The 17,184-nt window shown below is 38.9% G+C and overlaps 1 protein-coding gene and 1 long non-coding RNA gene across 4 annotated transcripts in view; one reads left to right on the top strand and one right to left on the bottom strand.

Moving 5' to 3' along the window:
- Nucleotides 1–17,184, bottom strand: part of LOC140910397 (uncharacterized) — a 59,786-nt gene that overhangs the window by 21,930 nt on the left and 20,672 nt on the right. The gene's annotated exons all lie outside the window — the stretch shown is intronic.
- The window catches only part of MGARP (mitochondria localized glutamic acid rich protein), a 43,726-nt gene that overhangs the window by 17,261 nt on the left and 9,281 nt on the right, over nt 1–17,184 (top strand). The window contains exons 5-6 of one of the 3 annotated variants that reach the window (XM_073341157.1): nt 14,617–14,772; nt 15,527–15,575. In XM_073341157.1, the coding sequence (XP_073197258.1) occupies nt 14,617–14,772; nt 15,527–15,573 (203 nt within the window). In that variant the 3' untranslated portion in view covers nt 15,574–15,575. Of the gene's footprint in view, nt 1–14,613; nt 14,773–15,526; nt 15,576–17,184 lie in introns of all 3 variants that reach the window. The other 2 variants (XM_073341156.1, XM_073341158.1) reach the window with 2 other exon arrangements.

Genomic DNA, 17,184 nt, shown 5'->3' with positions numbered 1-17,184 from the left:
TTTTCTTATAAGAAAAGAACAAGGGGACAGGCAGTGAAATTAAAAGACGATAATTTAATTCAGATGAAATAGCTTTACAAAATGATTTAACATGTGAAACTCATGGCCATGAATCATACTGAGACAAATGGCTTATAATTAATGATAAAATGATCATCTGCAGTTACATTATCTAGGCTAACAAAACTATAAAAGATATAGACACTCCTGCCAAGACTGAGCCTGGGATAACTGTACTATTTTAAAGAATAGAAAATAGTTTTATCCTGGATGAACCTAAACTCTGCTAATGTCTACCTTACACTGAACAGTACATGGGCTACATCTAGGGACACTACTGCACTGCAGTGTTTGGGGAATATTAGTGATGCTACTCTTTGAACAATGTTAAAACCAATTCTTTTCTGCTCATTTCTAGTGGCTGTTCAAATGCAAGTTAAAAAATCCCATGATATTTCTTCTAAATAATTGGGGGGAAATATTTGAGGCCAACATTTCTCCTTGCAGTAAATGTTATTTTCAAAACTGCATGGGAGTTACTGTAACAAGTGCACATTGGTTGCTCCTTTGGAAACAGTCACCACATTAGTGTAATTCAGTGGATTCACTTGTATATCTTGAGTCTGACTGGTACTATAGTAAATAAATGCATCTTGGTGGGAGGGGAAATATGGTATAAAAACTTTTGAAAGATTTCATAAATCCTATTATTTCTTACTGACCACTTTCAGATGTAAACTATAACATTAACTTGATTGTTAGAGCCACATGAATTTTAGTTACTAGTTTTAGATATTAAGTTGTCAGTAATAGATCAGAATAGACCACTATGGAAAACATTTTATTAAAACAAGAATAGTTAAGATGTGAGTTCTCTCATATTTCTATAAAACATAACAAACCTAAAAACCTGAGTTCCTAACAATGAAAATACTTCCTACTTTTACTAAATTTGTGATAATATGAATTTTCACCAATAACATTAAACTACACTTATCAAATTAATAAAGTATATCTTACAATGCTGTATCCTTGGGTTTTTAATTGCTCACTTGCTAACTCACAAAATTCACCAGTTTGCCATGGGTCTTCTAGTCATTCATGTGAATTAATAAGGGCTGTGTATGTGTGTAGGAGCTAATGACCTACCTTAGGGACTAATAACATGCAGGATGTTTGCTTGGAAAACCAATTTCATTGTTACACAGGGATTTAGAAAATCAAACTTTTAGAAATACAGACTCCTTGCTTGTTGTTTTTAAATGTACTTCTAAACTGTTGGAGTTAGGATCCAGAGATAGTTGTCTCTGGATGGAGCCTTTCCTCAAGTTTCTGTTCTGAGGGTTTATGGATGAATTATAAAAGAAAAGGCTGGCATTCTGAGTTATAGGGGCACAAAGGTTCAGGAATCCCAAGCCTTCTCCATTCTGGTTTCACTTCCTCAGAACCCCTTGGACATAAATTGAGCATTGTGCTCAGGATGAGTTATGAAATTAGTGTGGTACCAAAAGGAGGAGACTCCAAGTTTCAACTGTATCCAGAATTGGGAGGTGTTTGGGTTTTTTGGAGGTTTTTTTTGGGGGTGGGGGGGTCCCTCTACCTAAACTACATCTGGCATATTTTTGGCAAGAAAAGTAGCTTACTCTGAAAATAAATACTCCAGGGTAGATGCAGCTAGGTCACCAGAAGAATGCTTTCATCAACCTAGTTATCACACAGGGAGGTGGAGTTCCTACAGAGATGGAAAAAAACTCCTTCTGTCGCTGGAGTCTGCATCTACGCTATGGGGTTACAGCAGCATGACTATCTTGCTGTAGCACCCATAGTGTAGACATGGCATTACCCTTTAAAAAAAGAACAAAAGTATATTTCAAGAAAGTTGATTACCATAAAATTTGCAGATCTTTACAATTCAAAGGGTGCACAAAAGTTTTCTTAATTTTGTTTGAAGGGATGGGGTGGGAAAACTTTCCCTTTTTTATGAGCTCTGCTGTAAATTTTATTTATAATAAATTTATATGTAGCTTTCATTCATAAATAGAAACTACCCTGAGGCTTTGCCCCTTTAATGTGTTCAGCAAACTCGTATTTAAGGCATGAGATTAGACTGAAGGATTGTTTTCTATGTTGCACTAGAATGTGATGGTTTTTAGCTACAGTGTTCAACAATTGTTAACAGAATATTTTATCTTCTGTTTTCATAAGTGTTTGTTATGAGAGAATCTTTTTCTTTTGCATTGCTCTGTGCAGCACGCACTGCATACACTGCAGACAGATTAAATCGTGAAAGACATTGCATTGCACTCCTGCTCTTGTTCACATGCATAGCTCCAGGCAGATTCCTGTTGTATTATGCTGGCCAACTTGTATTATTTTAGCTTCATAAGTTCTGCAAAGACTCTTTGCAGAACTATTTGAACATGACATTTTGCATTAGAAAGAGCAGACTTCTCTTGGTTGAAAAGTTAACTGATTAAATGGAAGATGTGGTTCTGAGTGAAGTAGTCAGTCTCTTTCATAGAGTTTCCTTTGCTTTTTAAACATTGCTTTAAATACCTAAGCAGTGTAAATTCTTACTTCTGAAAAGATTCCTTTCCCCCTCTGTGTCCCCTGGTTTATTTCTAGCTTAACATCACTCTTTGAGTTTAACAGTTAAACCTTGCTTCCTATTAAGCAGGAAGAAAACCTAGGAAGAATTTACAACTAATAGCAGAAAGAACTTGCGAACTGAAGTATGAGTTCTATTCCTGAATTATTTGCAGTCTTCCACTTCTGGCTGTTTGTGACTTCTCCCTATCTGCAAAAAAATTTCCCTCTTTTCTCTCTGGAGGGGGAAAAATGTGTGAATAAGCCCCAAGTTTTAAGGGGTGTGGGAGGAAGAAGAAAATACATAATAATCATGTTGTGAATATATTCATTCCTCAAACATTAAAACAGGCCAAATTGAAAAGCTTGCACTCCCGTAAGTAAGATACAAGAACACAATAACCAAGTTAAGTTAGATAGTTAGGCCTACTGCTCTTTTGTATCTGGCCCTAGAAAGCAATACTTTTAGCAACTTGTTTGCTTCTTTCAGCACCTACACTATTACTAAATTTCAACCAAAGCAATCCCCATGTGCTATAAACATGCTGAACTGCTACAGAGCCGGCAGAACGGTAAGTGCTGAACACTTTGTACACTATGACAATTCCAAATTCCATAGTCCTATTTTTACTTCCATCATTTTCCATCATTTTGCTGCAACTAATTGTGACACAACCTTCCCTGCCACCATCTTCCATCTTAAATGCTAAGAAGGAAAGGAATTCATTATTAATTCCACAGGATAAAGTGTCACCTTTATTTCTTTTTAAATTAAGGTCATGTTGTTGTTATAGAAGAAAGTTGAAACCTTCAAGTATTTGCCTTTTTAGTTTTCCTTAGAGCATAATCAGAATTTTTTTTTGAGTCGGGGTATTTGAACATGTACAGAGCCTCCCCTAAATACAGGTGCTGGTGTTGTTGAATAGTTGCTGCAAGGCTTAAAACAGTGCCTTAAATTGGCATCCTGGATCCTTTTTTAATTACAACATAGCTGTTGAAAACAGTTCACTTCCAGAACTGTCGAGCTCACCAGTGTTCTGTTCTATTCTGCTTAATGGATAAAGCTTCATTAAACGGCACAGTTGACCTTGAGCACTCCTATTCTTTGTGGTCTCTCAGGGCTTGTCTAAATGTGAACACTCAGGAAAGTTATTAATTAACTAAACCAAGTCCCTACCCGTTCTCAAATCCACCCAGTTCCAACAACATCCATTGAGAGTTTGTTCCATATGCTTGCCATGGCCTTCACTGTACCCATCCCCCTTCACCTGTTACTTAATAGACAATTCTATAACTCGCTGTTTCCCAGTAGGCAAAAGTCCCTTGCTGTCCTCACCACTTTTTTTAACGCTGTAGAATAAAGTTTTTATTCATGGATAGAAATTCCAGCCCGTTTCTAATGTCAAAAAACTTTCATAAATATTACAATTCACGTAACTACTTCAGAGGGACAAGTTAAAAAAATAAAGGGAGAAGTGGGAAAAACCTATCGGACGGCGTTGTTTCCTGAGAGAGAAGATTTTTCATAATCCTGTTCTTCTGTGACCTTAAGCAAGTCAATTCACCTCTCTGCCTCAAGTTCCCATCTGTAAAATGGGGCTAGTATCTAATCTTTTAAGAAAGGTGAGGCTTAATTCACTGCTGTTTGTAAAACAGTTTGAGATCCTCAGAGGAAAGATGCTATGTAAGTGTTATTAAAAGACTGACACAGGTTGCTCAGGAAAGAAATCTTTGCCAGTTTAAAGTATGTCTGTAACCTAAAACATGGCTGTAAGGATGTTGTGGGTATGTATAAAAGCTGACAAAAATTTCCATATCTCATATTGTACTAATAAATTGAGTAAATCTATTTCCAAACAGCTAGCCCTCAAAACTCAACCTTGACTCTAAAAGTTAGTTTGGGTTCTTTCTCTCTCATGTGTCATCACCCATAATAAAGGTTCTGCAGGTCAGATTAGGCCCTCAGTTACACCTCTGCCTGCCATTCTGTTGCAATCATGGCCTGAGTCCCATTACTTTCAAAAGGACTGCAATTGTGGCTGATGAAACAAATTAATTCTTTGGGTGCTACATAAGAATAGAGAATCCTGTTCTGTCACAGTTTTAACTGTGCTGGTGCTCAATGATTCTAGGAGTAAAAATGTCTTTAAATCCAGCAGATTTGATTCTTCATATATCTAGGGAGCAGATCGTTAATTGAGTAAGTAGGGGCATTTTTATAAACCCAGCTCTCAGGGTGGAAGCAGGCTTTAGATTCATACCACGTTCATTCCATTGGAACTAAGCTATTGGGAGCATCACAGTTCCCGTCTCCTAAGCATTCAGTCATAATCTGCCATTTCCTTTTGTTCTCATAAGCAATTTCCTCTCCTCCACATAACTACCTACAGAATTTTGTGTTTATAACGAATAGTTTGATATCCCCTGCTTTGATAGCAGTCCAAGGGCACTGATGGCACTTGCTCAGTCACGTTTTGTGTTTGCAACCCTAGGTCTATAAAATTAGCTTGGAAGGACATATTTCTTCCCAAAATAGTTGTCCTCTTATACCAAGAACAGGACAGAAATTAGTCAGCATGGACAATACTACAACAAAAAATGTGTGGTATAGAAAATATCTTCATTAGATGTCAGCAGTGTGATATGTAAGCAACTAGCGTAGTTTAAGCGTTTAGTTAAATTGTGAAAGACTGGAGAGGAACAGAGTAGATATCCCTTAAAAAAGTTTGAGCACTCTAATGGCCCTCAGTATCTTCTGTGTTTTAAAAGCCCCTGGAACCCTGCCAGACTGAGCAGCTGTGTGTAGAAGTAGGTAGGCCTTGTTTGTCGTTAATAAACAGATACTTGGACCCCCGCTGAGCCCTGTGGTTCCTTCAGATTACATTTCTGTTCTTTAAAGCACACAAGTCAATTGGGGACAAGGACAGACCCCTAGTCCAGGAATACAGTGAAACAAAGTGTGACTACAGGGGCCTAATAAGTAATGAAACTGAGAAGGAAACTGCAGCTGCTGGAACTGTGAGTTAACTGCTCACTCAGAGAAAAATTGAAATATCTGGCTGTTTGAGGGAAACAGACTTCTTTGATAACTCAGTGGATGACTGGCCCAACTATACTGGAACACTATGATAGCTAATGAAATACCTGATGGGAAAACAGGTGGCAATTCTATGGAGTGTAATAGGGGGGCTAAAATTTTACAATCTGCTGTGTAAGCTAACGGGTCCTGCTAAGCTCAAGGACAAAACATTTGCTGAGATTGTGGATTAGGGAAGTGGATTGGACTGAAGAATTTATGGATCTAAAGGCAGAGGAGGCCTGGGATTACTTTAAATCAAAGCTGCAGAAGCCATCGGAAGCCTGCATCCCAAGAAAGGGGAAAAAATTCCTAGGCAGGAGTTGTAGACCAAGCTGGATGAGCAAGCATCTCAGAGAGAGAGGTGATTTAAGAAAAAGCAGAAAGCATACAAGGAGTGGAAGATGGGAGGGATCAGCAAGGAAAGCTACCTTATTGAGGTCAGAACATGTAGGGATAAAGTGAGACAGGCTAAAAGTCAAGTAGAGTTGGACCTTGCAAAGGGAATTAAAACCAATAGTAAAAGGTTCTATAGCCATATAAATAAGAAGAAAACAAAGAAAGAAGAAGTGGGACCGCTAAACACTGAGGATGGAGTGGAGGTCAAGGATAATCTAGGCATGGACCAATATCTAAACAAATACTTTGCCTCAGTCTTTAATAGACTAAAGAGGATCTTAGGGATAATGGTAGCATGACAAATGAGGATATGGAGGTAGATATTACCATATCTGAGGTAGAAGCGAAACTCGAACAGCTTAATGGGACTAAATCGGGGGGGCCCAGGTAATCTTCATCCAAGAATATTAAAGGAATTGGCAAATGAAATTGCAAGCCCATTAGCAAGAATTTTTAATGAATCTGTAAACTCAGAGGTTGTACCGTATGATTGGAGAATTGCTAACATAGTTCCTATTTTTAAGAAAGGGAAAAAAAGTGATCCGGGTAATTATAGGCCTGTTAGTTTGACATCTGTAGTGTGCAAGGTCTTGGAAAAAATTTTGAAGGAGAAAGTAGTTAAGGACATTGAGGTCAATGGTAAATGGGACAAAATACAACATGGTTTTACAAAAGGTAGATCATGCCAAACCAACCTAATCTCTTTCTTTGAGAAAGTAACAGATTTTTTAGACAAAGGAAACGCAGTGGATCTAATTTACCTAGATTTCAGTAAGGCGTTTGATAGCGTGCCACATGGGGGATCATTAGTTAAATTGGAAAAGATGGGGATCAATAGGAAAATTGAAAGGTGGATAAGGAATTGGTTAACAGGGAGACTACAGCGGGTCCTACTGAAAGGTGAACTGTCAGGCTGGAGGGAGGTTACCAGTGGAGTTCCTCAGGGATCAGTTTTGGGACCAATCTTATTTAATCTTTTTATTACTGACCTCGGCACAAAAAGTGGGAGTGTGCTAATAAAGTTTGTGGATGATACAAAGTTGGGAGGTATTGCCAATTTAGAGACAGACTGGGATATCATACAGGAAGATTTGGATGACCTTGTAAACTGGCGTAATAGTAATAGGATGAAATTTAATCGTGAGAGGTGTGAGGTTATGCATTTAGGGATTAATAACAAGAATTTTAGTTATAAGCTGGGGACGCATCAATTAGAAGTAACGGAGGAGGAGAAGGACCTTGGAATATTGGTTGATCACAGGATGACTATGAGCCGCCAATGTGATATGGCCGTGAAAAAAGCTAATGCAGTCTTGGGATGCATCAGGTGAGGTATTTCCAGTAGAGCTAAGGAGGTTTTAGTACCATTATACAAGGCACTGGTGAGCCCTCACCTGGAATACTGTGTGCAGTTCTGGTCTCCCATGTTTAAGAAGGATGAATTCAAACTGGAACAGGTACAGAGAAGGGCTACGAGGATGATCCGAGGAATGGAAAACCTGCCTTATGAAAGGAGATTCAAGGAGCTTGGCTTGTTTAGCCTAACTAAAAGAAGGTTGAGGGGAGATACGATTGCTCTCTATAAATATATCTGAGGGATAAATACCGGAGAGGGAGAGGAATTATTTAAGCTCAGTACCAATGTGGACACAAGAACAAATGGATATAAACTGGTCATTGGGAAGTTTAGTCTTGAAATTAGATGAAGGTTTCTAACCGTCAGAGGAGTGAAGTTTTGGAATAGCCTTCCAAGGGAAGCAGTGGGGGCAAAAGACCTATCTGGCTTTAAGATTAAACTCGATAAGTTTATGGAGGAGATGGTATGATGGGATAACATGATTTTGGTAATTAATTGATCTTTAAATATTCATGGTAAATAGGCCCAATGGCCTGTGATGGGATGTTAGATGGGGTGGGATCTGAGTTACTACAGAGAATTCTTTTCTGGGTATCTGGCTGGTGAATCTTGCCCATATGCTCAGGGTTTAGCTGATCACCATATTTGGGGTTAGGAAGGAATTTTCCTCCAGGGCAGATTGGAAGAGGCCCTGGAGGATTTTCGCCTTCCTCTGTAGCATGGGACACGGGTCACTTGCTGGAGGATTCTCTGCTCCTTGAAGTCTTTAAACCACGATTTGAGGACTTCAATAGCTCAAACATAGGTGAGAGGTTTTTCGCAGGAGTGGGTGGGTCAGATTCTGTGGCCTGCGTTGTGCAGGAGGTCGGACTAGATGATCATAATGGTCCCTTCTGACCTTAATATCTAGGAATCTATGAACCCCAAAGCCATGAGTGATTTCAGAGTGTTTCTGCTTTTATAAACTGATTCAAGAAGAAAATGAAACAATTTCTGAATCTGGGGCTGGATTAAGGAAACTAAAAAAGCACTGTCAGTTTGGAAAGACTGTAAATAATGAATTAAGGTAGCTGTTAGTATGTGATGTTCAACATGAAGAAATCCCAAAACACCAGTTGACCAAGGCTAATTTGACTCTAAAACATACAAAAATTGCTGAAGACAGCTATCAAAGATGCCATGGAGCTGTAACAGCATCATGTTATATGTGCAACAAATAAACTGAGGGTCACACAGAAAGCACAACAGAAAATGCTCAAAGACTGTGGGCTTTCACTGTGGGAAACAGTCTCAAAATGAAAATGATTGTTAGTTTAAGGGCACAATCTGTAGAAACTGGAAGAAATTAGGATGCATGCAGAAAATGTGCAGGTTTTGGGAAAAGCATAATCACCTCCCCACAAGAGCAATATCAGAGTATTTCAAAGTCATCAGCTGGCAGATGACAATATAGAGCTGGGGTTCTCGAGCTGGGGTTCTCAACCTGGGGGTAGGGACCTCTCAGGGGGTCACAAGGTTATTACATGAGGGGTCACGAGCTGTCAGCCTCCTCCGCAAACCCCGCTTTGCCGCCAGCATTTATAATGGTGTTAAGTATATAAAAAAGTGTATTTAATTTATAAGGGGGGGGGTCGCACTCAGAGGCTTGCTGTGTGAAAGTGTTCACCAGTACAAAAGTTAGAGAACCACTGATATAGAATCCACAGAGAATGTTACAGTGTCACTACAATTGTTAAGACAAATGAAGTGTCATTTGGATTTCATTACAAGTGGAATGAATAAGCTCCATTTTAAACCTTAACACGGGGTCTGCTGTTCCTGTAGGATTATCACAGGCTACTGAGAGGTAAAATTGCAGAAAATCTCACTGCTACTAAAACATATACAGGGGAAATCCTTTCTTCCCTGGGTGTTATTACAGTAAAAGTATCACTTTTTATATTAAAGATGTGCTAAACCTTTATGTTGTGAAGTGAAGGGCTGAAAGAGATTCAGCTGGTCTAGAAACACCTGAATTGTCTGCCGGCTTAACAAAACCAAATCTAATTTTATAAACTTCAGCACAAAAGAAAAATTAGATGAACTTTTGGACAAGGCAGCTGATGTCTTTCAGTGTGGTATCAGAACCTTAAAACATATGAAAGCAAAAATTTCTGCTTGAAGAAGGAGCAATTCCTAAATCTCACCAAGCTTGTCCAGTACTTTTTGCAATATAGCCAAAAGTAGAGGTGGAGCATCAGCATTTATAGGACTCTGGAACTATTTCCAAGGAGAGACTAGAACATCACTGTAGTACCAGTAATGAAAAAGAATGTGGCTGTCCCTACCAGTACTGATTTCAAGGTTACCACTAACCCAGTGTTGCATGAGGATCAACATCCTTTATCGCAAATAGAAGATATATTTGCCTCATTAGCTGGTGGAAAGCATTTCTCCAAGATCAACCTAGCCCAACTCTATCTACAAATGGAGATTGAACACAGTGGTAAGTACAACCTTGTGATTAACACACACAAGGGCTTATTTCAATATAACAGGCTAGTGTGTGGCTTGCTTCCAAACCAACTATTTGGCAGTGACCCAGGGACCAGGTATTACAGGGGATTCCTGGCACTTCATGTTAACTTGGATGATATATTGCTCACAGAAGCTAATGATGAACACCTTGAGAATCTCCACTTGGAAGGCTGAGTGTGGCCTTAAAGCAAATAAGGGAAAATGTGAATTTTTCAAAGATTGTTACATATTGTGGCTGTACCATTGACAGAGATGGTTTGCATGAATCGCAAGATAAAGCCAAAGGCACTCCTCCGGGCACTACAACTACAAAACATGTCATGATTATGTTCCTTCCTGTGAATGATTACCTATTACTATAGGCTCTTGCCTACCATTATAACAGTGTTACATTCTCTGAATGAACTGTTACACAATGGACAGAAATGGCGTTGGTCTACGCCAAACCAAAGCTCTGGATGAAGCCAATAAGCTTTTAGCATCTGAAAGGGTTTTACGTACCACAGTGCATCTTTGCATAAAACGTTAGCTTGTTACATTTCCCAACATGGAATAAATGCAATAGTTTCATATGACGGAAGGTTGACCAGAAAGGCCTATTATCTCTAACCTCTGTCAAATGTAACTATACTGAACTTGACAGAGAAGCTTTGAGTTTTGTCTGGGGAGTTAAAAAACTTCACCAATATCTGTATGGGAAAAATTTTACTCTGAGTGCAGACAGAGCATAACTGCTGCTTTAAAATTTTAACCCAAAGAAAGGAGTACCGGCAATGGCTGCAGCACAGTTACAGAGCTAGGTGATACCTTGGGCATTCATTGTTACAATACTGAGTTCAAAGAACCAGTGCAGATTGCTTGTCACAGCTACCATTGGCAATAGCAGATAAGGATACTGAAGTGGAACCAGAGACAGTAGATATGACTTCTGTGGTACAAACTGAACCCTTGGCAGTGACAAAGGCCATGGTGCAACACAAAACAAAAAATGATCCACTGCTAGCTGAAGTATATGACATTACAATGAATGAATGGACATATGCCTACAAACAACTCTTCCAGCTTTATTTTCTTAAAAAGAATAGTAAAGTGTACATCATGGTTCCCTAAGTTGTGGCACCAGCATGATTACTTCTATGAATCTCAAGTCATAGGTATTCCAAGAGTTACATGAAAGCCATTTGGGAATTGTCAAAATGAAAGTCCTGGGCAGGAGTTTTGTGTGGTGGCCAGGGACTGATACACAAATAGAGGAAATGGTGAAAACACAGATGAGATTGTCAATCCATGCCTAAACATGCTCCTTTGCACCTGTGATAAATGAAGTGGGGGGGCGAGGGGGGGGGAGCTCCCTTTTATGGACACCCAGTGAGCCAGTTAGTATAAAATCCCTCTTAGTAGCTGTTCTCTACTTGCTTTACCTGTTAAAAAGCCCACAGGTAAAAGGAAAGGAGTGGGCACCTGACCAAAAGAACCAATGGGAGGGCTAGAACTTTTTAAAATTGGGGAAAAAACTTCCCTTTGTCTGTTCTGCTGTCGCTCTCCAGAGGGGACAGAGCACAGACAGGGTTGGGACTATGCTGTAAAAAGCTTTTTGTCAGGTATGGAAATCATCAAATCATACCTAAAACCTATTCATAAATCAGAAAATGTCTAGAAAGATGCACTTAAGTTTTTCTGTTTATTTCTTATTGGCTTGTGAACTCCACTGTGCTAACCCCAAATGCTTTTGTTTTGCTTGTAACCTTTAAGCTGGACCTCAAGAAGGTTATTCTTGATAATTTTGTAAATGTGTTTTTTTTAATCTAGCAAAGCCTAAGTTTCAGATGTATTTTCTTTCTTTTTGTTTTTAATAAAATTTACCTTTTTAAAGAACAGGATTGGATTTTTGGTGTCCTAAGAGGTTTGTGCATATGTTGTTTAATTAGCTGGGGGCAATGGCTAATTTCCTCTGTCTTCTTTCTCAGCTGTTCCCCAGACGGTGGGTGAAAGGGCTTGAGGGTACCCCACAGGAAGGAATTCCCAAGTACACCTTCCTGGGTCCTCAGGGGTTTTGCATTTGGGTGGTGGCAGCATCTACCCATCCAAGGTCAGAGAGAAGCTGTAACCTTGGGAGTTTAATAGAAGCCTGGAGTGGCCAGTATTAATTTTTAGAATCATTGCGGGCCCTCACCTTCTGCACTCCAACTGCCAGAGTTGGGAATCAGCCTTGATAGCACTCTATGCAGTGGCAATGAATCCACATAGCCAAGGCTGGACAGTTTTTGGGACATCTATGATTGCAATAGGTGCCCATTCTAAATGGCCGGAAGTCATTCAAAATGATCTGGACAAACTGGAGAAATGGTCTGAAGTAAGTAGGATGAAATTCAATAAGGACAAATGCAAAGTACTCCACTTAGGAAGGAACAATCAGTTGCACACATACAAAATGGCAAATGATTGCCTAGGAAGGAGTACTGCAGAAAGGGATCTGGGGGATCATAGTGGACCATAAGCTAAATATGAGTCAACAGTGTAACACTGTTGCAAAAAAAGCAAACATCATTCTGTGATGTATTAGCAGGAGTGTTGTAAGCAAGACGCAAGAAGTAATTCTTCTGCTCTAGTCTGCACTGATTAGACCTCAACTGGAGTATTTTTTCCATTTCAGGAAGGATGTGGACCAACTGGAGAGTCCAGAGAAGAGAGACAAAAATGATTGAAGGTCTAGAAAACATGACCTATGAGGGAAGATTGAAAAAACTGGGTTTGTTTAGTCTGGAAAAGAGAAGACTGAGAGGGGACATAACAGTTTATGTACATAAAAAGTTGTTACAAGGGGGAGGGGAGAAGAATTTTTGTTCTTAACCTCTGAGGATAGGACAAGAAGCAATGGGCTTAAATTGCAGCAAGGAAGGTTTAGGTTGGACGTTAGGAAAAACTTCCTGTCAGGGTGGTTAAGCACTGGAATACGTTGCCAAGGGAGGTTGTGGAATCTCCATCATTGGAGATTTTTAAGAGCAGGTTAGACAAACGCCTGTCAGGGAGGGTCTAGATAATACTTAGTCCTGCCATGAGTGCAGGGGACTGGACTAGATGACCTCTCGAGGTCCCTTCCGGTCCTATGCTTCTATGAGTCTAAGTATTCTGTCTGAATTCAACTAGATCAACATAGATGGTATAAGTATTAAGACTATTGTTTTCATGTGTGGGAGTTCCTGAACAGACTGTGACAATGGAATGCAATTCACATCTGAAGAGTTTCAATTGTTTGTCAAAAGAAATGGTATCAAATGTCTTACATCAGTTCCTTGCCATCTTACCACAAATGGATTACTGGAAAAGTTATCCAGACATACTCAAGCAACTTAACTGTGCTATAGCTCGGATAAAAGTACCTTACAACACGAGACTGTGAATTTTCTAGTGGCCTGTAGGAATGCAGTACTTGCAATTACAAAGCCGATGCCAGTGATGTTTATGGGACATAAATTATGATCTTGCTTGAACGTGTTAAAGTCTTATCTACAAGGTGATGTTCTTAAGAAACAAATGTGATCAAATAGCCTCAAATAGTCACACCCAACTGCAGTTTCATGTGGGAGAAAAAAGTCTTAGTAAGAGACTAGGGAGGTAAGTCATGGAAACCTGGAATGGTTACATGTATTTTGTCATTCTGGGGATGAGCCCATAGGGAAGGGGATGGAGACGGAGGGGAAAAGACACAAGGCTCTTGAGCTTTAAACATACTTTACCTTTCAGCAATCTGGCATCCCCATTTTCCATAAGGAACCTTTTCATTTAAGGTGTCAATACAGTGAATTAAGGTGTTTCAAGTTAGCTTATACTGCTGAGTTTAATGGTGGGTCTTTTGCCTTTAGAGCTTATTTTGTTAAACATCTTGGTCTTGGTGTTTAAGTTTTGTAGTACGCACTGATGTACTGCTGTTTCAGACAGTAGGTCAAAGCACGTGACAGAACTTTCAGTGCATGGCAGCAGGGTCCACATGGCAATTTAGTGCTTGACAGGCTGGTGTGCTGTACATTTACACCCTGGCTAGCCTTGAAGTAAGTCTCCCTGTGGACAAGCCCGAAAGAGGCAAAGGAATACAGCCCATCAAGGTTAAATAGCATTCATGCTATGGCAGATCTCAAACCAATCACCCAAGCATGCTGTTTAAAAGGGCTAGTTTACATAAAGAACTGCTCAACAGTATCTTCATTTTCCATAAAATATGGGAAAGTGGAAATACATCGTATATAATCCCCAAACAGTAGATTATCCAATCCCACCCAGTTTGCACTGAAGCTTCTTCACCCAAATTAAGTATCAGCATTGTGCAATGTGGGTTAGAAAAAATTGAAAATTAAAATATAAAAATGACCCACCAGGAGACACTTTCTCAAAAGTACTAGAAAAATATTATAAATTATTAGCAAAATAGTTAATCAATGTTTATATTTCTCTGCCCTAAGGGTAGGCGGATTCAACGAAAAACAGTGGATGGTATCTTAAATTCCAGTCCTGCAAACACTTATGAACATGCTTAAACTTTAAGCACTTGAATAGTCTTATCTACTTCAACAGCTTATGCTTAAAATTAGAACCATGCTTACTGAATTGGGGCTCAAATGGGGCTTCATTTGTACTGGCAAAAGGAGAAAAAAGAAAAGACAATGATCTCTCTAATTCACAGAAGTTGTGGGTGAAGGCTTGGATGTTGCAGCACCTTCTGCTCATGAGGACAATGTAGACGGTATTCAAGAAGGAACAGCCTCAGCAGCTCAAGAGATGCCTGACGCATCCTCAAGGAACCAAGAGGCTGTTGAGGGTGAGTCTGGGCAGGATTCAGAAGGTACAGAGTATTGTCTAATCTAAAATGGTTTATTTTAAAAATAAAGTCATGGCTGTTTGCTTTGGGTTAGCTGCACTGTTGTCTAGAAAAATTAAGTGGAGCCATATATATGCTAACGAATATACCATACATTTTAAAATGTCTTTTGTAAGTCAATTTAATTTTTAAATCATCACCACATATTGAAAATAGCTTTTATTAAGCTCTGGCTAATAAGTTAAACCCCCAGAGCTTTTTGGGGGTAGCATACTGCAATTTCCTCATGACAGGTAGCAAAATTATTTGATGGAAAAGTTACTGCCTAAAGAAAACTTCGACTTTTGTCACATGCTGTGATAAAGAATTTTTAACCTAACTGAATTTGAAAGGAGAAATCTTCTGACATGAAGCTGATGAAAAGACCAATATGCTAAAGGGGTATTTTATTATTGTTTATAAGCAATGTAATGTTTAATACAGTCATGGTACCTTTAATTTCTCATTTATCTTAAACAGTAATATGATATAACTAAACTAGAAGGAATGGGTCATGGTTGAGCAGTCTAGAGGGGTAAATACATCTTCCATTAAAACTAGAAACAAAATAAAGTTAATGACCAGTATGTGTCCAAATCCCCTAGATGTCTTTGAAAATTTTAATCCATGAATCCAAAGTACCTCTCTTATTTCTAAAACAGGGTTTGCTTTATTCTGTAGCTACACTGTTAAACCACTGAACAGAAATATTTCCAACTGTTTGTATTTTGTCTTCCAGCTTCTTCGGCAACAACGGGATCTCAAGAAATTCTTAAGGATTCTTAAAGGTATATTGAATATTCAAGCACGCCATTTTCATTTTAACCTCCAACTTCCAAGCTTTCTCAGCTATTTGCAATCAGGCTATGTTGAAACTTTGCACATAGATATTGATTGTGAATTCACATTCCATCCCCCATAAAAGAAAATGGTAAAAAATAACTTCGTTGAAGTGTCTTGAATAGCTCAAGAATCACAGTGGTTCTATTGACATCTGATTGGAGCCAGAGGAAGCATAGCTTTATTACACTATCAATGGTCTCATAATTTTTTCATCTATTTATTTAGCAAGTTTTAACAGGTTTATAAATCATTGCTATGTATATGTCAGTGACAAAATTATATTCATTACAACAGTGAGTTTTTGTTTAGAGAAATACTATGCAGTAATTTAATCCATCAAATCTCCATTTAACATGGTGCTATCCTGTTACCGAATATGCATCATTACACTCCCCAGGAGATATTGCTTCTAGTGATTTTTATTAAAATGAGTGAAATTTCTGATTACACATTTATCCGATTCAGCTCCCACTGACTTTCATGGGAGTTCGATCAAGCTCGTAGGAGCTGGTGGAATCCTAATTTTGTTCAAGATAATGAGTTCTTTAGATGTTGATTTAAATGGGAACAGATATTGAACCCCTGGATTATTACCTTATCAAACTGAGCTCCTCTCTTGTTATAAACACAATCAGGCCCAATATGTTCCTTTTAAGTACAGTCATTGACCAGGATCAGCTTTTCAATTTTTAGGACTCTTCAACTTGCCTTTAATACAACTCCTGAGTTTGTCTGATATCTTTCTCAGACCCAGTTCAGCAAGGTTACTGAAGCACATACCTAACTTTAATAATGTGAGTAGTTCTATTGGAGACAATGGAACTACTCATGTAGTTTGAAGAGACAAGGTGGGTGAGGGAATATCTTTAATGGGATCAACTGCTGTTGGTGAGAGGGACAAGCTTTTGTGCCACACGGAGCTCTTCTTCACGGCATACAACATGTGGTTTAAACTTAGGTGTGTGCTTACGTACCTTGCTGAATTGGCTTTCCAGAAGAAAGTGTTACCATGCCATGTGATTTTATATAGACCTAAAGGAGCGTGTAAGATAGTGAAATGAATCTGCAGAAAAAACTGTCCATTGCAAGATCTTTTCCATAAGGGTTTATAAGAAAAATGTAAATGATCATAAACAGAAAAACTCTCAGCTTAGGATTCAACCCTTCCCAAAGTCATTTTCTGTCTCCCTACTAGTTTCTCAAGCAACCTTCTTCTAGCACTTCCCTAGTGGACCTGTGAAAGAAGAGGGTGAAGTTGAATAGAAATGAATTGACTGTTTACCAGGGAACTGTCACTCTCTATCCGTTTGCTAATTTGCTCAGTCCATTACATGGCACTATGTAATATCACTCAATACCTGTCACCATCTTGTGATTAAAAGGGCAAATATTGTTTTGTATTGTACTAATAGAGAGGCCATATGTTCTGGTTTTTCATCTGATATGTCCCGAAAACCATTTCTGGATCATCTGAAATGTCCTGTATTTTTCCTTTCATTGATCCAAACATTTTTTAATAACTACACAATGTTTGTTCAGGACATATTGCTGTTC

The sequence above is a fragment of the Lepidochelys kempii genome, chromosome 4, assembly GCF_965140265.1.
Source record: "Lepidochelys kempii isolate rLepKem1 chromosome 4, rLepKem1.hap2, whole genome shotgun sequence".
Taxonomy (NCBI): Eukaryota; Metazoa; Chordata; order Testudines; family Cheloniidae; genus Lepidochelys; species Lepidochelys kempii.
This window is presented reverse-complemented; position numbering and strand designations above follow the sequence as displayed.